The 24,322-nt window shown below is 34.2% G+C and overlaps 1 protein-coding gene across 9 annotated transcripts in view; it reads right to left on the bottom strand.

Moving 5' to 3' along the window:
• Window positions 1-24,322, bottom strand: part of PCLO (piccolo presynaptic cytomatrix protein) — a 402,967-nt gene that overhangs the window by 85,772 nt on the left and 292,873 nt on the right. For 5 of the 9 annotated variants that reach the window (XM_032761204.2, XM_032761205.2, XM_032761206.2 and 2 more), the window contains exons 11-13: window positions 2,291-2,399; window positions 1,719-1,786; window positions 422-636 (exon numbers count right to left, since the gene is read on the bottom strand). In XM_032761204.2, the coding sequence (XP_032617095.1) occupies window positions 422-636; window positions 1,719-1,786; window positions 2,291-2,399 (392 nt within the window). Of the gene's footprint in view, window positions 1-83; window positions 304-421; window positions 637-1,718; window positions 1,787-2,290; window positions 2,400-24,322 lie in introns of those variants that run through there. The other 4 variants (XR_004371190.2, XM_032761209.2, XM_058425245.1 and 1 more) reach the window with 4 other exon arrangements.

Genomic DNA, 24,322 nt, shown 5'->3' with positions numbered 1-24,322 from the left:
TTGTTTGTTACTGTCTTAAATTTTCTTTATCACTGTGTCCTTTTTACTTTTTACTTAATTATAAAATCTAATGTAATATGTACCTTTTGTTCCAAAAAGATGCAAAGCTAATATTCTATATACATATCTCAGATTCATGCAACAACAAAGAGAACCAGAAAATATAAAGTATCAGAGACATGTTTCAAGTTCCTCATAATAACTACTGAAATATTTAAAAGATGTAGAAATACATCATCTTGACACATCTTGATCAGTTTTGTACTCAGAAGAGAAAAAATGTTTCTTGTTTTGATAGATCATCTGGAAATGAGAAATCATAAGAAAAATACTTTAGAAAATGATATTTTATTTTCTGTCTCTAGTCTGAATAAAGAGCTAGAAAACAAGTGGGTCAGAGGTCACATCAAACACTCCTCACCTTGCTGCTGCTGTGCTTCTTTTTGCTCACTGAGGGGGACCCTGGTTGCCCAGGGCTGGGAACGGAACTGGATCCTGCTGATGTAGGACCTGAATGAACATGAGATCCTTTTTCAGCAACTGATGACAGAACCAGCGGTGACTGCTGTAGTGAAACCTTCTGGAGTTCTGCTGCCAACTGCTTAGGATCAACCCCTGGGGATTTCGCCTTATCCACTACAACAAAATGAAATAGATTTACATACTTCTCCAATTCATAGGTACTTAATACCATGGAACTATGTGAGTTCTAGGTGACAAAGGTAAAACATTACCTATAAAATAAGCTAAACTTTAAAAATGAAATGAACTCTATTGCACTTCTATGTATCAATTTCTAAGGAAGTCTACAAGACTCTGAGAAGAGTGACATAATGCTGAATTACAGAGGAATAGTGAAGTTCCTGTTGCATCTTCAGAAAAATGTTTTTAATATTTTACATAGAGAATTGTTTGAATGATGCAATATCCTATTTTATCCATTGGAACTTAATTTGTATGATTAGCTGTTTTCCCTTCCTTAAATTTTACATAGTTCTTTCTCTAAGAGGAAAATTTTCTAAGGGGAAAATTTTAAAGGGTTTATGTATATTTACAAATGTATTAAAATTCGTATAGCGCTTGGTCTATTCTGCTTAGTACAATAACCCAGACTACTAGAATTGTGGCTGTCAGAGTAGGAAGTGCTCAACAAAAATTTATTAAACATAGGAAAAAGTGATGTTTTTAATCTTACAATGGATTTCACAAATTTGTAGATTATATTTGTTATTCAAGAAAGAGCTAAATCTATCTCATCATGTACTTATGAAATTACATGTTGATTTTTGTTTACTATAAACAGGCAATGAAAGGGTTCAGGAATAATTTTTTCAAAAACCCAGTTATTCTAAAAAGAATCAAGTATGCTCTAAAAATTATGTAAAACCAAAAAGAAATGGCTCCAAGCATTACTTTCACAGGATGAATTCATATTTAAAGAATTAAAACTGTGAACTCATGCAGCAAGGATTTTACGTGAACTTGTTTAAGGGGACTAACATGCAAATATGTATTTCCCCAGAATGCTAACACGGTAGCTACAATGCCCTTGATTTTGTTTATAATTATATAAATACATAAAAAAATCTATCCATGACTTTATATTTGTCTATATCTGTGTTTATGTCTACATCTTCATCTACAATTACATCTGCCTCTGCAACTACTTCTATTTCTACCTCTTTATTTACAGTTGAAACTAGATTTCTTTTACCTACCAGCTTTTGGTGGCTCATGAAGTTCCAGATGCTGGGAATTTTCAGAATCTGATAGCATATTGAGGTCCCTAAAAATTAAAACAAAACATTAAGAAAGATATTGAGGAAATCTGAGACAAAGAGCACTTTTTTCCAACTACCCTTAATTTTTTTCATAGGTAAATGAGAAGTGGTTAATGATATAAAGCAACTCCAAAGCATGCCTACCCTCCTAACCCAATACATATTTGCAATGCAGTTAAAAGTCAGAGCTGATAAAAATGATTATTTAAGGTGAAATCTTTATGAATTAAATGTAAGTTCATTTTTAAATACATATCCATGAAATCTAAATGGGTTCAGGCTTTCATTTAAATGAAGCATGTTTCCATAAAAGCATGAAAGGGAAGAGGCTGTTGACACAATCAGAAACTAAGTTAGCTTAATTCTTTCTATGCTTTAGGCTTTGATTCACTTTATTTTATAATTCCAGAAAATATTGCTAACTGGCAAAGGTTCCACCTTAACAATTTTAAATTAAAAGAGTCATGGATAGCCAAAAAATGGAAACAGAAAGATGGGGAAAAACTCACAGTCTTACACATATTTCTGCTTCCCCACTTTGCTGACTAATGATACTCTGAACTTCTTCATATGTTTTAGAAGTCAAGGGAATTCCATTCCATTCCAATACTTGCATCCCTAGAAAGACAAATTTGAAAATAAAATCAAACGTGTGCTATCTCTAGTCTGAGTGTATAGGGCATTGAAGACATTTATTTGCATTTAGAAGTCAACTCAGCACACCATTTCAGAGAACATCAGTTCCAAGTTCTCTGCAACATTAATACCAAAACCATTATGTAGTTTGATCTCATTAACTTACCTGAACACATAAAATATATTTAATACAACATGCAAAACTTTGCTTTTGAAAATCTGTTTAATATTATCAAACGCATGCATTCTGTTCACACTGCCATAAGAAACATTATTGAATGTATATAGCTCAGACCAATTTTGTATAGGAAACAAACAAACAATTAGAAACCCCAATATAATTTTCCTGCGGGGGAACAAGCTACTAGAAGAATGTATTTGGTACTTTATCATGAAATGGGAGCAGTAGAAAAAAGTCATTTGGATTTCTCCATTTCAGAAACTGTTGTAGCTTCTATTTTGTCCAGATGAAACAGAATGCCACTTTGTGTCTTTTTCTTCACTGCATGCCAGACATCCCTGAATTGAGGAATAGCAGGAATGTTATAGGAAGGGCAGCTGCATGGGTCTGTGACCTGTGCACTAGTACAAGGCCCTATGCTCAGAAAGGCCTATGCTTGGTTTAATGCTCTGCTGTTGTCATCTTGAAATTCTTAGTAGCATTTGAACAAGGAACCCACATTTTAATTTTGCACTGGGTTTTGTAAATTATGTAGCTGGCCTGGCCTGACCTGGTCAGGGCATTTCATTTTTCCTCTCTAACTAGAAAGATACTTTCATAGAAAAAATAAAAATGTAACATAATTAATATTTCAATATTTTACATCTAGCTCCTTTTGTCTATTTTATATGAGCTGTCAAAATCATTGAGGGGTCCATGTGTGGCATGATTCACATTGTCCTGACATGCAGCTATGTGAACTGGGTTTAGTAGATGAACTCATCCAAGGTAGTGCTCAAATATTTGTGAACTCTACCAGCTTTATTTGAGAAAAATGTCTATATACCACAATTATGCTGTTGAACCACTGGTTTTTTTTTTTTTTTTTTTTTTTTTTTAGGCAGGTCTCACTCTGTCACCCAGACTCTGGAGTGCAGTGGTGTAATCTCTGCTCACTGCAAGCTCCACCTTCCAGGCTCAAGCGATTCTCCTGCCTCAGCCTCCCAAGTAGCTGGGATTACAGGTGTGCACCACCATGCCTGGCTAATTTTTGTATTTTTAGTAGAGACAGGGTTTCACCATGTGGCCAGGCTGGTCTCAAACCCCTAACCTCGAATGATCCACCTGCCTCAGCCTCCCAAAGTGCTGGGATTACAGGCATGAGCCACTGTGTCTGGCCTGAACCATTAGGTTTTTAATGAGCTTCACAGATGCCTATGTGAAATTACCTATTGATCATCACTGGCTCCAATGGGAAATTCTAAACATGGCATGATTGTATCTTTAAAAGTTTTAATGATCATGATGTACGTTAGAAAGCATATTACCAGTTGCAAGGAAGTAAAGGAAAAGCTTTTACACTATAGTCAAATGGTAAAAGAATTCCATAAAAAGGCTCACAATAACACAAACAAGAATGACTTTTCTATAACTTACTCCAAGGAAACTTTATCTTCAGATGGGCCTTAGGTTTATTTCAACAATCCCAGGCTGTTGTACATATAAAATGAGAAAATTATGTAAAAGACAGTGACAACACCACTAAAGAAAAATATAGCACGCTGAAAGAGGAAAATAAAGCACTTTTTTTAAATAAGGAGGAAGAGTACATTAATAAACAGATGATTTTGAATTCAATCAAATTAAAGTTATTATATTTCAGAAATTGCATTGTCACATTTTTGCAGGAGCATATACTATGAAAAGGAATAGTCACATATTTTCATGCTTTTTCTGTTGAATTTACCTGTTCATTCTTCACATCCCAAAATCAAAGGGCAAATTTACAAAACATAATTATCCCATAAAATTAAAAAAAAATGCTTCTAAAAAACTAGTATGGTTAATACAATTTCTGAAAAAATTATACAGATAACTAGGGTCTTGCCTGGATATATACCTGACACCATAAACTACATGATCTGCTCTATACCACAATGCACCAACGGAAATTCTTTTTGCGCCGCCTCAGGTTCCCACCCTAGTTGTTTGCTGCAGTTCAAAAGACTGGGACAATTCTTTTATTCTGGCTTGTTGTCTACAGTGAGACACCATAGGGAAGATGACCACTGAACACAGTCATTTAATAATATTTTCATTTTCTATTGTCTATCTTCTTACAAATTCTATGAGCCATATTAAAATAACAAATGATATACAGGTATAACAAATCACTCCTTATTTATCTCAAAAGGGGTTCTAGTAGTTGTGAAAATTATATATGGCATTTCGAATATATATGAAAAATATTTGTTAATTGTAAAATTATATAAACTATTTAAAAATCATGCAAAAATTTGTTGAAAATTATTATGCTCTGTGGATGTTCAGTAATGTATTTTGTCATTTAATAGTTTGAATGTAAGCATTTTTAATCTCAAGACAGCTTTTTACACTGCGTTTTAGAAAGATTTTCTGGAAAATATTACCCATGTGAATTATGATATTTATTATTTAGTATTATGAGTAAACATTTACATTTTCTTTACATTTAAATTATTACAAATTTCAGGTATGAAAGTACACAGATGAGACTTCAATTAAATTCCTTGAAAGTACCTATTTTAATAGCTTTTTATTATTATTATTTATTTTTTGAGACAGGGTCTTGCTCTATCACCCAGGCTAGAGTGCAGTGGCGCGATCTTGGCTCACTGCAACCTCTGCCTACCGGGTTCAAGTGATTCTTCTGCCTTAGGCTCCTGAGTAGCTGGGATTACAGGCACCCACCACTACACTCAGCTAGTTTTTGCATTTTTAGTAGAGACAGGGTTTCACCATGTTGGCCAGCCTGGTCTTGAACTCCTGACCTCAAGTGATCCACTGGCCTCAGCCTCCCAAAGTGCTGGGATTACAGGCGTGAGCCACCATGCCTGACCTTTAATAGCTTTTAATAGGAAATTAAGACAGTCTGGATTTTTGCTGAATATGTAGCAGTGATGACAGGATTTGTTGCAAAGTTTCTCGCTTAATAGGCTACTAAACACTGAAAAAGACAATAATTAGGTAATTCAAGAACTTTAAAAATAGTAACATAAAACATTATCAAATATATGTTTTCATGACCTCTAGGATTACTTAATATTGTATGCTCCTTAAATGGGCAAAAGCTACTCCTATCTTTATAATATAAAATTTCATGTTATGTTATTTCTTGATCTATATTTAATATTTACCATCACATTAAAAACATCTTACTGACTAAAATTATTCAGTTAGTTAAAAATCTTACAGGTTACTCTACATCCAAACATATGCCACACAAAAGCTCATGACATCTGTTCATTTTATTCATTCCACATGTATTTTTCTAACACTTCATATGTGGTAGGCACTACATAATTCATCACCTTTGTTTATGTCTAACATTTTATGATGTTATAAAAATTAATAAAAATGATAGTCTACTAGAAAACAATTGGAAATATCTAAGCAATTAGTAAAATAAAGATCATTCACACAGGAGGAAGTTCCAAAACTTTTGCAAGTATATGAAGAAAACCCCAGATTCATTAGTCAGTAGAAAGTGCAAATCGAAGCCATAATATATTACCTAACTGTCATAATATTGGGACACATTTGAAAACCATAAAATGCTATGTGTTGATTGGGATGTGGGATTGGTGACCTTGACTTCATCAAGGAGATATTCTTGGTAGATGGTTGTTCCGGTTTATCCTCTCTATATAATGTGAGAATACTATGACTATAAATAGATAAAATAAAACAACCTCTTATTTACAATTTATTAACATGTAATTATTTTAATGAGAATGCACATGAGTACAACTGTTCTGGAGGACAAACTGGCAGAATGTAGTTAAATTAAGCATACGCACACTCTATCACCTAAAAATTCTCTTTGTGGGTATGTATTTGTGAGGAGGTGGAGGTATCAAGAGAAATAGGCATTGAGAGCATTGAGAGTACTGTGAATGCTCATGATGAAAATACTTGGCAGAGGCTGGAAGAAACAGACCATACCAGGTGTTAACACCAGAAGGTGGATCCATCCTAAAGTCTTTGCCAAGTTAAAAACAAGTGAGAAACAGGATCTGACCTATAGGGCAATGTTATTTACGTTGATTTAAATAACATGCACACAAAATAAATCATTACATATTTTATGAATAAATACCAAGCATCTCATAAATTATAATAGTTGTTCACAGAAGGGAGAGCAGAATGGGAAAATAAAATAAGATAAAGGAAAATGAATGTGTTAATACATGAATAAAGAAATGAAAAAAATGCAGGAGCAGACCTTGAAAAAAAATAAAGGCCCAAACCTAATTTAAAAATATGTAGTATAAATTATTTGTAATTTGTTTGCTATCTTTTCCATACTAAGATTATTAATCATGACTATAGGTTAATTTTCCAAATTTGAACAATCACTCTCAGGAGTCTTCTATAAAGCACTAGCAGCAGCAGCAAAAGATCAGCTGAACTTGGCCCTCTCCCCTGGCAGAGTCAACAGCAAACACATCTTGCAAGTGGGCTTCAATCCAATTGTCCAAATCAATTATACTAATTGCTCATTCATTTTAATGTTAGGCAGTGTTAATGTATGAGAAAGACATAGATAGAGAAGTGGATTTTATTTTTAAAATTTATATATTTTTCATATTTTATAATTTTGATCTATTTATATATTAACATAAAAGGGAGAAAGGTAAGAAGGATGGAAGAAAGGAAAGAAGAAGGATGAAAGAAAGGAAGGAGTAAAAAGAAAGGAAGGGGGAATCTTTGGTAAAGGAAAAAATTAGTATTTGAATAGTGTCCTGCTATTTACAGAACAAGGAGATAAACTCAATTATAATAAGAGATTTGAAACTAGGGTATATTTTCCTGAGTGTATTTATTTTGAAATATACAATAAACTATTTGTGATGGGTAATATTGAGTGTCAATTTGATTGGATTGAAGGATGCAGTATTGTTCCTGGGTGTGTCTGTGAGGGTGTTGCCAAATCAGATTAATATTTTAGTCAATGAGCTGGGAGAGGCTGACCCACCCTCAGTCTGGGTGGGCACCAGCTAATCAGCTGCCAGTGTGGCTAGAATAAAGCAGGCAGAAGAAGTTGGAAAGAGCCGACTTGTGAGTCTTCCGGCCTTCATCTTTCTCTTGTGATGGATGCTTCCTGCCCTAGAACATCAGACTCCCAAGTTCTTTAGCTTTTAGACTCTTGGATGTACACCGGTGGTTTGCCAGGGACTCTTGGGCCTTTGGCCACTGTTGGCTTCCTACTTTTGAGGTTTTGGGATTCAGACTGATCCACTACTGGTTTCCATGCTCCTCAACTTGCAGACGGCCTATCATGCGACTTTATATAGATATATATAAATATATATATATATATATATCCTATGGGTTCTATCTCTCTAGAGAACCCTGACTAATCCACTATTGTTAAGTATATTCACTCTACTGTGCTATTGAACACTGGATCTTATTTATTCTCTCCAACTGTATTTTTGTACCCATTAACCAACCTCTTTTCATGCCTCACTTCAAATACTTCCCAGCTTTTGGCAACCATGATTTTATTCTCCATTTGTATGAGATCAACATTTTTAGCTCTTACATACGGAGTGAGAACATGCAATATTTTATTTTCTATGATTGGCTCATTTCATCTAACATAATGACCTCCAATTCCAGCCATGTTGTTGCAAATGATGAGATCTCATTCCTTTTTATGGCCGAATAGAATTCCATGGTGTATACATGTACAATCTCTTTACCCATTTATAAAATTTTGAAGTTGAAAAGTGTTGTGTAGAAGAGCTAATCTCATAATAATATTGATATTTTTTGTAATTATTATTGCTATTATTTTTATTTTTTGTACTCATGGTTCAAACAAAACTTAAAATAGAGCCTCAATATACAAAATATATAAAAATGGGCCTACTTTTATCAAAGCAGGCTCAATCTGCCTTCTAGCCTCCTCACCATTCTCCAGGTCCTATTCTACAGGTACCCTTAGACACATCCTGTTTCCCTGATGTACATGAGTTGTGAGTTTAAAATAACATCACAACCTGAATAAGGGCATAAGAACAATTGCTATTAACTAGGACACTGTTTCTTGAGATGTACTGGAAGGAAGGTACTCTGAATTTCAGTTTATTGAAAATGAAATCTTAATTGGTTTAAAAACTATAATTTTTTTTTACCCAATAACTATAGGAATAAGGCTTTCAAATAGAGCTCTGTGTAATATTTAGCATTAAAAATTAAAATTTGCCTATCTCTCAATAAACAGAATACACACTATTTTTATATAGATAAATATTTTCTTTATCAGAAATATGGTTTATGAGCCACCTTGCTATTGATAGCTGACTGTTGACACGTTCTTTTCACCCTAATCGAATTGTGTTCGCATGTAGTTTGGTTATTTACTAGTTGTTGTGCCCTTGAGCAAGTTGGTTAATCCTCCATCCTTGACTCCCTCAAGGGGATTGTACTTGCTAGATGACTGCTCTAGTTTTATTTCCATCCTATGATGGAGAATACAATATGACAGAATGGGAAACACAAAACAGCTGCTTGTTTACAACTTGTAAATATGCAGTTTTGAGCTGAAGGTTTATATAAGAAATTTAAAAAATACTTTAGGATCCTAAAACTTCCATTTTGTTCTTAATGATTTTCCTTATCTATAGCTGTTCTTGACATATACAGTAAAACTTCCCCAAGCATAGAAATCATGTCATCTAATTTTTCTTTTTTGCAGTTCCCACATCTTCTCTCATGGCCCTCTCAGTGGCAGTTGTCCAGGTTCTTTGGCTTTGTCTTGGCTCCCCAGGGTGCCAATTGTGTCCCCCTTACCGAGTTTCTTTTCTCTCGGCATTGTTACATTGTTACATTTGTAACATTTGGATCGGTTAACTCAGCATGGGACATCCAATCTGCAGCCTGAATCTAAATTTGGCTTAAATTTAGATGTCAAGCAGACAAATATTTATCATTAATGCCACTAACCCAAAGTTGATTTAAATGCAAAATACCAAAATTTTACTCCATCATACACTTAAAAAATATGTGATATGTCATAATCTTATCTCTTCACAATATAAAGATAATATAATTTTAAACTCATTAAAAATTTTAATGCATATTTTATAAATGAATATTCTTTCAAATTTTAGTAGTATTAAATATACATATATAGGAGATTTGCAGTATCATCCTACTCTTTTGCTTTAAGTCGCTGTATTTTTATATTGAATATAAAATGAATGAAACAGATTATTATGCAAATTTATATGCTATGATAATATACTCTGTTTCCATTTTTGGGCAGGACTGTTGACAAGAATTCTTTAGATAAATGTTATACAGCATGGATATCTTTTTAAATAGCTCAGAGTTAGAGAAGGTAAATTCTGTATTTGAAACTGTCATTGATTTGGGATGTGATCTTGGACAATTTACTTTCCATGTACTTTCTTTCATTCTCAAATTTTGTGAAGAACAAGCAATTAAAGTTAGCAAAGTGTGGTTTGCATATATAAACTCCCAAATGAAATGAATTTACATATTTTTAAAACTTTTCATCACCTTTTGAATAAAAGAAATTTAAGAAATACCAAAGACTACAGTTGAATGGTCTGAGCTGACTGGTATTTCTTTTCTAGGTCTGAGTACATTGAAAGTATTTAGAGTCAATGACTTCTTTACTCACATATCTAAAATAGATTTAGCTCCAATCACAAAAAAGTATAATTGTAAAATAAACAGATTCTTACTTATATTACAGTATTAATGGTTAACAATAAAAATATTGTTCAAAAGGATTTCATGAGTCAAATGTGTTATAAAAGCACAAGTCACAACCATTTTTTAGGCTAATGTTATATGGTAAGCAAGATCCTCATAAGTACTCTAGTTTTAATCTGTTATACTATATATTTAAAAAGTGACACCTAAGAGGTGATATGACTTGTCTAATATCCCACAGAATGGTAGTACAGAAATATGAACCCCAACCATCTCCTAGGCCAATGCATGTATCAGTAAATAAAAAAACTCATCCAACTTATGCCAACTAAACCTACATGCTAGCCTACCTGAAGGCAAACTATGCTCAAATATATGAAACTTAGCAAAAATAACATATATTATTTGTAATTCCATTTAAATTACAACAAAATACGATAACTTGGAAATTGTATTAATTGCCTACATGCTGATATTATTTGGAGGCTTGGACATGCAAAAACTGAAGTCATTATTGAATGAAGAGAAAGTTGCTGTGGGATATATCACTTATGGTTGAGTAAACAGTGACAGAAACGAATAAAATTTGATTGGGTCTCTTATCTCTTTTCCCCATCCCACTCCCAGAAGAGAAGACAGTATCATATTTCTCCAGGCAGATTGATGCAAAATTATGCTGAACCTTACTGGGAAGGAAAATAATGTAAGAAGGATGAAAAGAATAGGAGGTGCAGAGTCAGTGCTAGGGAGGAAACGGTGGTTGGAGGTTCCAAAGGAAGTAGGGACCAGCATCCTGCTTGCTTATATTGTCTAAGGAAGATGGCTAGCATATTTTTTAAATAAAAATTGCCAAGAGGTGCCTTTAGAAAGTTGAACACTAGATTCTGTGACTCTCAGTGTAGGCAAAACTACTCTTGTGAAAACTTGGGCACAGTTAAGGGAGCCATTCATCATCAGGGAAGTGAGCTGGCTTTGACATTGCACTCTTACGGGTGTGGATTGATGTACAGAGGCCCAAACTCCAGTGTTCTAGAATGTGTAATACCCTCACTGGGAAGTTCCTCAAGGCACGTGGGGCAGGAAACACCAAATGATGAATGCAATTCAATTTCCTACCAACTGATGAAAGAAAGATTGGAATTGATTACATTTGATTTACAGAAAAAGTAATATTTCTTACACTCAAATATGACTGTTGCAAATATATGCTTTTTAAACATACTTAGTGTGAATAAGGAAATATAATTAGCCATGATTTGTGGACCAACCTTTTAGAAATTTATCATGATAGGATTCGATTTCTAATCACTATGACCACTAAAACAATCCAGTCCAGTATTTCTTGAAGGATTGGTATAGATGCCAAAAGCCACTTTATAGCTACAGTTCATTGTATTTCTCTTTCTATGTGTTATTTGGAACACACTGAATCAGAAAGTGGCTGAATGAGGCACAATAAGGGATATGAGTATATTAGTATAATTTGAGTGACCCCTAGAAAATAATGTTATATGGGAGTTATCCAATAATAGGTATGTAATGTCATCATCTCATTTGAAGTAGATTGCAGTTTATAAGCTTATAACTTCTTCTTAGTTTAATATCACAATTTATTTGTTAGAATGCTCAGAATGGATGCTTTTTACTAACTTTCTAATAAAATGATATTAACAAATTAATACGGGTCTGCTGTGGTTTGAATGCCTCCTCAAAAACTCATGTTGCAATTTAATTGCCAATGTTATGGTATGGTGGGGTAGGCAGGGCCTTTAAGAGATGATGAGGCCAAGCCCTAATGGATGGATTAATGCCATTATTTCAGGAGTGGGTTAGTTATCCCAAAAGTGGGTTCCAGATACAAAGGATGAGTTCAACCTGATTTCCTTACTCTCTCTGCATTGTATCCTTACTTGAAAGAGCACGTCTCTTCACTATTTTATGACACAGCAAGAAGGTCCCCTCAAGATGCCAGCACTGTGATCTTAGACATAGCAGCCTGAAGAACTTTAAGAAATGAATTTCTTTTCTTTATAAATTATTCAGTCTCTGCTATTCTGTCATAGTAGCAGAAAACAGGCTAAAATACTATCAAATCTTATGAATACCATAACCAGTTAACAATAACAAACTAAACCAATACCATATGGATTGCATAGAAATGCATAATTAATTGAATGGACTTAGGAAGATAGGGTAGTTGCTGCACTTAGGAATAAGAACTGCTTGCCTTAACTGTTGCCTCCTCTGCTTTAAGTATTCTTACTGAATTATTAATAATTTAACTTTAGTTATGTTGATAACCTTTATGATATTCATATATTCTGTACTGTTCCTTTTTAACTGTTACTTAAATGTATCTTACTACTCAGATGATAGATTTTAACATAAAGCATCATCACTTTATACTAGGAAAGTGTCTCCTAACAAATATAAATGCTATCTAAACTAGTGGCAAAATCATCATCATTGCCACCACCATCTCCACTGAACATAGATACAAGGACAATATAAATTTCATTTTATAATATGACAGATAAAATACCCAGAAGTTTGTGTAGATTACTGAGGTATAACTTTAAATCATGTGTAAAATGAGACAAAATGGAAATCATGTTTCTGAAAAAGAAAGTTATAAGAAAGAAATCTCTCAATCAAAATTTAAGAGTAAAAGGAAAATTCAAATATATTCATCCTATAGTATAAGAAAATAAAATGCCTCTTTTGACAAAGAGGAGAAAGGTTTTATCACAACCCAAATATTAAAAGTATGCTTCACAAGAAATAATACATGGTCAACTGCTATGTATAAAAATGTTAATTAAAGATTAATATTTCAATTGAAGAGGAAGAAACACTTCCAAACTCATTGTATAAGGCCAGTATTACCCTGATACCAAGGCCAGACAAGGATGCTACAAAGGAAAATTACAGACCATTATCCCCGATGAACACAGATGCAAAACTCCTCAATAAAATACTAACATACTGAATTCAACAACACATTAAAATGATCATACACCATGATCAAGTGGGACTTATCATTGGGATGCAACACGGTTTCAACGTACATAATACATGTGCTACACATTAAAAAAATGAAGAACAAAAAGCATATGATCATCTCAAAAAATGTAGAAAAAGCATTTGACAAAATTCAACATCCTCTCATGATAAAAATCTCTCAACAAATTGTATACACAAGGAATATACCTCAAAATATTAAAGTCCATGTATGACAAATCTGCAACTAATATCACACTCAATGATGAAAAGTTGAAAGTTTTTCTCTAAGACGTGGGTATCCAGTCTCACTAATTCCATCAACATAGTACTGGAAGTCCTACCCAGAGCATTGGGAAGGAAAAAGAAAGAAAATACATCTACACTGGAGAAGAAAAAGTAAAACTGTCTATTTGCAGATGACATGATCTTATATATGGAAAACAGTCAAGACTCCACCAAAATACTGTTATAATTAATAAACAAATTCAGTAAAGTTACAGGATATAAAATCAACATACAAAAATCAGCCTATACTATACTTAGCCTATACTATGCACTTCTCAACACTGACAAACTATCTGAAAAAGAAATTTTAAAATACCATATATGATAGCTACAAAAATAAACTATTTGGGAATAAATTTAACCAAGAAGGTGAAAAATCTATGCACTGAAAATGATAATACTGATGAAAGAAACTAAAAAAGACACAAATATTAGAAAAACTATTATGTGTCTATGGATCAGAAGACTCAATATTGTTAAAATGTCCACGCTAACCAAAGTGATCTGCAGATTAAATGCAACCCCTACCAAAATTTCAATGTAATTTTTCACAGAAATAGAAAAAAATCTTGAAATTCATGTGGAAACACAAGAGATATGGTGTCTATGGGGTGAGGCTTGGCTCCTCTGCCTTTGGAAAAGGCAGGGAAGAGTGGGAAGGATTGCGTTTTGTTGTTGGAGGGCCAGCTCAGCTGCAATACAATAGAACACCAGGTAGACTTCTAAGATTTTTGACTCTGGTCCCTGACTCCTGGATGGCACTTCTGGACCCACCTGAGGCCTGGTGGACCTCGCCACCCTGAAGGGAAAGATGCAGGCCTGGCTGGCTTTGCCACCTGCTAATTGTAGAGTTCCAGGGCCATGAGTGAACATAGGCAATAGACAGGAAGTAGTTATAGCAGGCCTTGGGCAAGATCCAGTGCTGTGCTGGCTTCAGGTCTGACCCAGTGTAGTCATAGTGATGTTGGTCACAGGGGTGCTTGTGTCACTCAACCCTCAGCTTTATGTGGCTCAGAACAGAGAGAGAGAGACTTTATGTTTGGGAGAAAGTAAGGGAAGAGAACAAGAGTCTCTGTCTGGTAATCCAGAGAATTCTCCCCGATCTTGTGCTACACCACCAAGGTTGTACCTTCACAAGTCTGCCAGAACCACAGCATTACTGGGCTTGGGGTGCCCCCTAAAGCAGACACAGCTTAGATCATAACACCAAGTCATTTGAAATATCTGGAAAGCCTTCCCAAAAGGACAGTTATACATAAGCCCAGACAGTAAAGACTACAATAAATACGTAACTCTTCAATGCCCAGACAGGAAAACATGACCTCACTTAATGAATGAAATAAGGCACCAAGAAACAATCCTGGAGAAACAAAGATATGTGACCTTTCAGACAAAGAATTCAAAATATTTGTGTTGAGGAAATGCTAAGAAACTCAAGAACACAGAGAAGGAATTCAGAATTCTATCAGATAAATTTAATAGAGTATGAAATAACTAAAAGGAATCAAGCAGAAATTCTGGAGCTGAAAAATGCAATAGACACAACTGAATAATGCATCAGAGGTCTTTAACAGAAGAATTGATCAAGCAAAAGAAAGGATTAGTGAGCTTGAATACAGGCTATTTTAACATACATCAAGAAGACAAAAAAAGAGAGAATTTTAAAAATAAAGCACACCTACAGGATCTAGGAAATGCCTCAAAAGGGCAAATCTAAGACTTATTGGCCTTAAAGAGGAAGTAGAGGAAGAGATTGGGGTAGAAAGTTTATTCAAAGGCATAATGACAGAGAATGTCCCAAACCTAGAGAAATATATCAATATCCAAGAACAAGAAGGTTATAGAGGGCCAAGCAGACTTAACCCAAAGACAACTGTCTAAAAGCATTTAATAATCAAACTCCCAAAGGTCAAGGATAAAGCAGCAACAGAAAAAAAAATAACATACAATACGGCTCCAATACATCTGGTAGCAGACTTTTCAGTGGAAACCTTACAGGCCAGGGAAAAGTGATATGACTTATTTAAAGTGCTGAAGAAAAAAAACTTTCATGTTAGAACAGTATATCTGGTAAAAATATCCTTCAAACATGAAGGAGAAATAAATACTTAACCCAGACAAAAAAAAGCTGAGGGATTTCAGTACCAGAGCTGTCCTACAAGAAATGCTGAAGTGGGTACACTTCACTCAGAAAGAAAAGGACAGTAATGAGCAATATATAATCACCTGATGGTCCAAAATTCACTGGTAATAGTATGTACACAGAAAAACACATATTATTATAACACTGAACTGTAGTGTGTCCTAGGTAGAAGATTAAATGATGAACCAATAAAAAATAATAACTACAACAACTTTTCAAGACATAGCATAATAAGATAGAAATAACAAAAAGTTAAAAAGTGGGGGGATGAAATTAAGGCATAAAGTTCTTATTAGTTTTTTTTTGCTGGTTTGTTTATGCAAATAGTGTTAAGTTATTATCAGGTTAAAATAATGGGTTATAAGATAGTATTTGCAAGCCTCAAGGTAACCTCAAACCAAAAAGCATACAATACAAACACAAAAAATAAAAAGCAAAAACTAAATTATATCACTAGAGAAAATCACCTTCAATAGAGGAAAACAGGAAGGAAAGAAAGAAGGAAGAGAAGACCAGAAAATAAACAACAAAATGGCAGGAGTAGGTTCTAACTTATCAGTAATAACATTGAATGTAAATGGACTAAACACTTCAATCAAAAGATATAGAGTGGCTGAATGGGTGAATAAACAAGACCTATTCTGTTACCTACAAGAGATACATTTAACCTGTAAAGATACACATAGACTGAAAATAAAGGGATGGATAAAGATATTTCATGCCAATGGAAACCAAAAATGGAAACCTAGAAATTAATAACAGGAGGAATTTTGGAAACTATTCAAGTACATGGAGTCACTATACTTAGAAAAAGTAGATTGCAAGACAAAAGCTATAAGAAGAGACAAAGAAGGTCACTATATAATGATAAAGAGGTCAATTCAGCTAGAGAATATAACAATTGTAAATATATATGCACCCAACACTGGATCACCCAGATATGTAAAGGAAATATTGTTAGAGCTAAAGAGAGAGCTAGGCTCCATTACAATAATAGCTGGAGACTTCAAAACCCCATTTTCAGCAGAAAATCAGACAAAGAAACATGAGACTTAATCTACACTATAGACCAAATGGATCCAATAGATATTTACAGAACATTTCATCCAAGAACTGCAGAATACACATTCTTTTCCTCAGCACATGGATCATTCTAAAGGATAGACCACATGTTAGCACAAAACAAGTTTTAAAACATTCAAATAATGGAAATCACCAAGTATTTTCTCTTACCACAATAGAATAAATCTAGAAATAACAAGAGGAATTTTGGAAAGTATTCAAATATATAGAAATTAAACAATATGCTCCTGAATGACCAGTGGATCAATAAAGAAATTTAGAAATTGTAACATTTCTTGAAACAAATGATAATGGAAACACATACTAAAACCCATGCAAAAGCAGTACTGAGAGGGAAGTTTATAGCTATAAGTGTCTACATCAAAAAGAGAAAAAAGCTGAAATGAAAAATCTAATGATGCATCTTAAAGAACTAGAAAAGCAAGAGCAAACCAAACCCCAAATTAGTAGAAGAAAACAAATAATAAAGAACAGAGTGGAAATAAATGAAATCAAAATGATAAAAATACAAAAGCTCAACAAAACCAAAAACTGATTTTTTGAAACAGATATATGAAAAGGTTGTTAACATCATTGATCATCAGAGAAATGAAAATCAAAACTACAACAAAATATAATTTCACCCCAGTTAAAATGGCTTATGTCCAAAAGACAGGCAATAACAAATGCTGATGAGGATGTGGAGAAAGAGAATCCTTGTCCATTGTTGGTGGGAATGTAAATTGCTACAATCAATATGGAGAACAGTTTGGAGGTTCCTCACAACACTGAAAATTGATTTATCACATGAACCAGCAATCCTACTGCTGGGTATATATCCAAAAGAAAGGAAATCAGTTTATTGAGGAGATATTTGTACTCCTATATTTGTTGCTACACTGTTTACAACAGCTAAGAATTGGAAGCAACCAGAGCAAGACTCTGTCTCAAAAAAAAAAAAAAAAAGAATTGGAAGCAACCTAACTGTCCATCAACAGATGAATGAATAAAGAAAAGGTGGTACATATACACAATGGGGCACTATTCAGCCACAAAAAAGAACAAGATCCAGTCATTTGTAACAACATGGATGGAACTGGAGATCATCATGTTATGTGAAATAAGCCAGGCACAGAAGACAAACATTGCATGTTCTCACTTATTTGTGGGATCTAAAAATCAAAACTATCGAACTCATGGATATAGAGAGTAGAAGGATGGTTACTAGAGGTTGGAAATGGTAGTAGGGGTTTGGAGGGAAGGTGGGGATGGTTAAAGGGTACAAAAAATAGAATAAATAAGACCTACTATTCGATGACACAATAGTGTGACTATAGTCAATAATAACTTAATTGTACATTTCAAAATAACCTAATGAGTATAAATGTATTGTCTGTAACTCAAAGGATAAATGCTTGAGGGCATGGATACCCTATTCTCCATGATGTGTTTGTTTCTCTTTGAATGCCTGTATGAAAACATCTCATGTACCTTATAAATATATATACCTACTATTTATCTAAAAAATTAAAAATTAAAAAGTTATACTTTGCTTATATTGGAGTCAATTATGCTATATGATTATTATGAATGATATAATCAAAATTAAAAGGGTAAAGTTGATGCATAATTTCTTTCATAATTAGAAGTGTCAAAAGATGTAAATAACATACAGAAGTCAGTTCAAACAATAAAAATATCAGTAGCCCTTTTATCATCCTCAGAGAATCTTCAAAGAAATAAAATTATGTGTCAAGTTATTTCATAAAAAGTGCAAATATTCTGTTCTTTATATCACAATGAAGAACTAGCAAATAATTCACTTTGACTTGGTAGATGTTTAATAAATAACAAATGTCATTTGATCCCTGAATTCCATTTGAAAAGTTATCAATTTCTTTAATAAATAGAATTCAATTTCAAATGTTATCAATCAATGTCAGAGTGTATACAACATCCTGCAATAATTGATTTTCCATTGAAAAATAATAATTGGCTAAGAAGAAAACAGTTTCACAGCAATTTCTGCCAATTGAATAGAATAAAACTTAAATATGTTCCCTCCAGCTTTCTAATATTCATGTAGAGAAATTCTTTCTCTAATTATAAATAGGATTACAAATGTAAAAGTAATGGCAATATAGTTCTATATGAATTATAGAGGGTTTTCATATGTATACCATCTGATTGGTGGTTATTTCAGTTAAAAGGAGTAAAATTTAACCCTTTTCACTTGTGGTAATACCTCTGGTATTAATAAGGAGCACCAATACAGGACTCACACAAAAAAGTTATTTTGCCCATTTTTTTTCTCATTTTATCTTCACAGCAATCCAGTAAAATAGATAGGGTAAGCAAATCCCCATTTTCACAATAAAACCCCCACAGTTTTAGAAACCACATTTGGTGGCAGTTTGAAAAGCCAGGTCTCCTCATTCCTCATCTAAGTTAAGCAATTTTGGTATTATAAAGGTTTTTTTAATTTTTAAGTTATATGGAGTATCTAATTATAAACTTCTGGCTATTTTATAGCTAATATCTTAGATGTAAGTGCATAATCAGTATAAATAAATACATTGAATTATAACAAAACATCATATCAAGTCCACAAATATTTAGTCAGTAAATGCCAAAGAGAGTACTGAATTCTGGGCCACTTATATCAATTAGTAATAATTTCAGACATGATTACTCCTACCATGGAGTAGGAACAAATGCTCACAGAAGGCAAATAACATCATGGCTCTGGGATCAGAGTGGGGCTGGTGGGCGTGTAGATGGGAGGTGAGAATGGATAAAGATGAGTTTGTATAGCTGGAATGTGTTGTGGAAGGCTTACAGCTAAAATTGTATTCAGACTTAATTAATCTGCTAATATTAAGACAATAGGAAAGGTTTATAATAATTAGATCATTATTTTAATAACGTCTTGCCATTTGGAGAGGATGTATGCATTTCTCCTCCAACTTAAGCAGGTTAGTGTTAGTTTCTGTTGTGTTTTCTCTGTTTCTTGTACATATTTCTGTTGTTATCCTCAAAACGTTATACTTTAATTTATTCACTTACGTAATTGCCTCTATTGTGACAACGGAGATGTTAGTGAATGACAATTTGCTGAATGAATGAATGGATAAAATCAGAGACAGATTGGAAGCCCGGAGAATGGTTAAGATTTAACAAAAATAAGACAGGAATTCAAAATTGCAATTGATTATTAATTCTTACATGAAATAAAATTTTCAGAAAATATTATGATGAAAAAATAGGACTGCTGAGAATCAGTTCTTGGAATCAATATAATACTTAAATTCATTTTTTCCACAGTTTATTAATGTAAACTGTCTAAGCACTCTAAAATATTGAGAGATTTTATTCACTTTTGTTCTCATAAAGTGATATTGATACAGACACAATTTTCTTAAATAAAGAAGTATTACAGAATGATTTTCCTTCATAAACATTAAAACTGTGGCTCTTGGCTGCCTTTTGTCCTACTGAGATGCAAATTAGAAATGATAGAAATAAAAAAAAAATTGAACTGCCACCTGTAGAACCATACAAATGCCAGGCGTGGTGGCTCACACCTGGAATCCCAGCACTTTGGGAAGCCAAGGTGGGCAGATCACCTGAGATCAGGAGTTCAAGACCAGCCTGGCCAACATGGTGAAACCCCTCATCTACTAAAAATACAAAAATTAGCTGGGCATGGTGGCCGGCGACTGTAATCCCAGCTACTCAGGAGGCTGAGAGGAGGAGCGGAGGCAGTGACCAAGTCGGCCTTGCCATTGAACTCACCTGGGCAACAGAGCAAATGCCATCTCAAAACCACAAATATACATTTATATGGTATAATCCCTACTAAAATATATGTATCTATTGTGTTAATTTAAAATAAGATGTAAGACTTAGATGCAAAAGGCTCTATTGGCTTGCTGTATTATGCAGGGATTTAAGTTTATAAATGTGAATACCTAATAAATGAATGAATATATTGAGAATATTTTCATTAACTAAATTAAATACACATATCGTGTTGATATATATTTATATCTATTTTATATATATATATATATATATATAACTATTTCTCAATACCTCCCCGTTCCCACCTTGGTCTTAACTTCTATAGGTTCTTAGCAACTCTCCTCGCTTCTACTCTTTACCTCTTTAAAACTATTCTTAATACAGCAGTAAGAGTGATCCTATTTAAACATCATTCAGCTTATGTCGTCAATTGCTTCTCATCTCACATAAGTACACGTTAAAGTCCTTACAATGGCCTGCAAGATTCGACCCCTGCTAGTTCTCTGAGTTTGGATATCCGCTCTCTCACATGTTCACTGTTTCAGCCACGTTGGCTTCCTTTCTGTCTTGCTGTTCTTGGCACAGACCAGGTATGCTCTTGCTCAGGATATTTGTTTCCTTGTCACTTCTCTGCCTACAATGTAAGACAACTCCCAGATCATTCTTTCCCCTCCTTGGTGGCTTTACTGAATTTTTGCCTACTTGCCAAAGCATTCTTTTACCACCTCATGTCAAACTGCAACCACATCCTCCTACACGCCATACCCACCCTCCTTGCTATATTTTTCTCCTTAGCATTTATTACCATATAATATATGATACTTAATATATGAACTATATTTAAATTTATATATGATGTTGATATTTGTTATTATCTGTCTTAGCTATTAGAATGTAAGACCCATGCTTTCTTCACTGAAGCCCTCACATGTCCAAGAAGAGAAATTGCTTTATACAATATGTACTAAAAAAAAACTTTGAAAAAATGAATGAAGAAATAATGGCATTCAGCAAACTCAAGTGCTGTGGCTGACAGTGACTAGGATTTGGGGAATGAGTAGAGTGTAAAAGGAAACAAAAGTAGCTTAAGAGAAAATAAAGGAATCTTATTTTCTTTCACTACTGTCAGTGAAATTTTACACACACACACAAACACACACACCCCTTTAATATGAATTTCTTGAATACTGAAGTAAAAACCTGCATTCTTGTAGGCTATTGTTTCCACTTTGGCACTTATCATTGTATCTGGAATAGTACTCCATAACTATGCTGAACTATTAAAAATTAATTAAAATAAATGAGAACCTTAAAAGATCTGTATAGTTCCTGGACAGTGTCTTGCCCTCAGGAGCTTATAGTCTGCTCTTAGACACTACCTGAAAGTTACTTGGAATTCGTTCGAGTGGGGAAAAATCTGTAAGCTCCATTTAGTCATGGTGTTGGTTCTAATGCAAGCAGAGTCAACCAGTGTATTCTGCATTTCTTTATTTCTGTATTTTCTTTCAATGAAACTGAAAGAACACATATATCAAAATTAAAAGGAAGACAAACATCATTAATTTTAAAAAAAGGGTTTTGGGCCAGGTGCAGTGGCTCAAGCCTGTAATGCCAGAACTTTGGGAGGCTGACGCAGGAGGATCATTTGAGCCCAGAAGGTCAAGGCTAGCCTGGGCAACATGGCAACACCCCTGTCTCTACAAAAAATTAAAAAAAAATTGGCACATGTGGTAGTGCGTACCTTTTTACTACTTACAATATTCTAAGCATGACGTTATGTTTCCTATATCTTATTCCTAAATTTGATAACAATTTTGCCAACTATTATCCCAGTTATCCAGCTAAGAACACCTGGGTACTAAAAGTTTTAAAAAATCCAGGCAATAAGTACCAGATCTGAATTTAAATCCTGATCTAACTCTAAAAGCATGGCTCTCAAGCTACCAATGACTTTCTTCACAGAATTGGAAAAAACTACTTTAAAGTTCATAGGGAACCAAAAAAGAGCCTGCATTGCCAAGTCAATCCTAAGCCAAAAGAACAAAGCTGGAGGCATCACGCTACCTGACTTCAAACTATACTACAAGGCTACAGTAACCAAAACAGCATGGTACTGGTACCAAAACAGAGATATAAACCAATGGAACAGAACAGAGCCCTCAGAAATAATGCTGCATATCTACAACCATCTGATCTTTGACAAACCTGACAAAAACAAGAAATGGGGAAACGATTCCCTGTTTAATAAATGGTGCTTGGAAAACTGGCTAGCCATATGTAGAAGCTGAAACTGGATCCCTTCCTTACACCTACTACAAAAATAATTCAAGATGGATTAAAGACTTACATGTTAGACCTAAAACCATAAAAACCCTAGAAGAAAACCTAGGCAATACCATTCAGGACACAGGCATGGCAAGGACTTCATATCTAAAACACCAAAAGCAATGGCAACAAAAGCCAAAATTGAAAAATGGGATCTAATTAAACTAAAGAGCTTCTGCACAGCAAAAGAAACTACCATCAAAGTGAACAGGCAACCTACAGAATGGGAGAAAATTTTTGCAATCTACTAATCTGACAAAGGGCTAACATCCAGAATCTACAATGAACTCAAACAAATTTACAAGAAAAAAACAAACAACCCCATCAAAAAGTGGGCAAAGGATATGAACAGACACTTTTCAAAAGGAGACATTTATGCAGCCAAAAGACACATGAAAAAATGCTCATCATCACTGGCCATCAGAGAAATGCAAATCAAAATCACAATGAGATACCATCTCACACCAGTTAGAATGGCAATCATTAAAAAGTCAGGAAACAACAGGTGCTGGAGAGGATGTGGAGAAATAGGAACACTTTTACACTGTTGGTGGGACTGTAAACTAGTTCAACCATTGTGGAAGTCAGTGTGGCGATTCCTGAGGGATCTAGACTAGAAATACCATTTGACCCAGGAATCCCATTACCGGGTATATACCCAAAGGATTATAAGTCATGCTGCTATAAAGACACATGCACACGTATGTTTATTGTGGTACTATTCACAATAGCAAAGACTTGGAACCAAGCCAAATGTCCAACAATGATAGACTGGATTAAGAAAATGTGGCACATATACACCATGGAATACCATGCAGCCATAAAAAAGGATAAGTTCATGTCCTTTGTAGGGACATGGATAAAGCTGGAAACCATCATTCTCAGTAAACTATCACAAGGACGAAAAACCAAACACCACATGTTCTCACTCATAGGTGGGAATTGAACCATGAGAACACATGGACACAGGAAGGGGAACATCACACACCGGGGGCCTGTTGTGGCATGGGGGAAGCGGGGGAGGGATAGCATTAGGAGATATACCTAATGTTAAATAACGAGTTAATGCGTGCAGCACACCAACATGGCACATGTATACATATGTAACTAACCTGCACGTTGTGCACATGTACCCTAAAACTTAAAGTATATAAAAAAAAAGCATGGCTCTCTACTAATCACTGGAGATACTAAAGCATTGGCTGGTAGAAGATCTGGTATGGATATTAAAAAGAGAGGTTAGCATCCTTGCTTCCAAAGTAACCATTCCAAGCTTACAAAAAAGTGCAGTCTATTCCATGAAATCTTGGTTAGACAAATCCAGAAATCTAACTGTATGAACAATTGTTCCTCATGAAGCAATATCACTGAACACACAAATATTTCAAAGTA

Source organism: Hylobates moloch, unplaced genomic scaffold (genome assembly GCF_009828535.3).
Source record: "Hylobates moloch isolate HMO894 unplaced genomic scaffold, HMol_V3 SCAFFOLD_1, whole genome shotgun sequence".
NCBI classification, from domain to species: domain Eukaryota; kingdom Metazoa; phylum Chordata; class Mammalia; order Primates; family Hylobatidae; genus Hylobates; species Hylobates moloch.
Note: the sequence above shows the minus strand (reverse complement) of the source record. Positions and strands in the feature narration are given on the sequence as shown.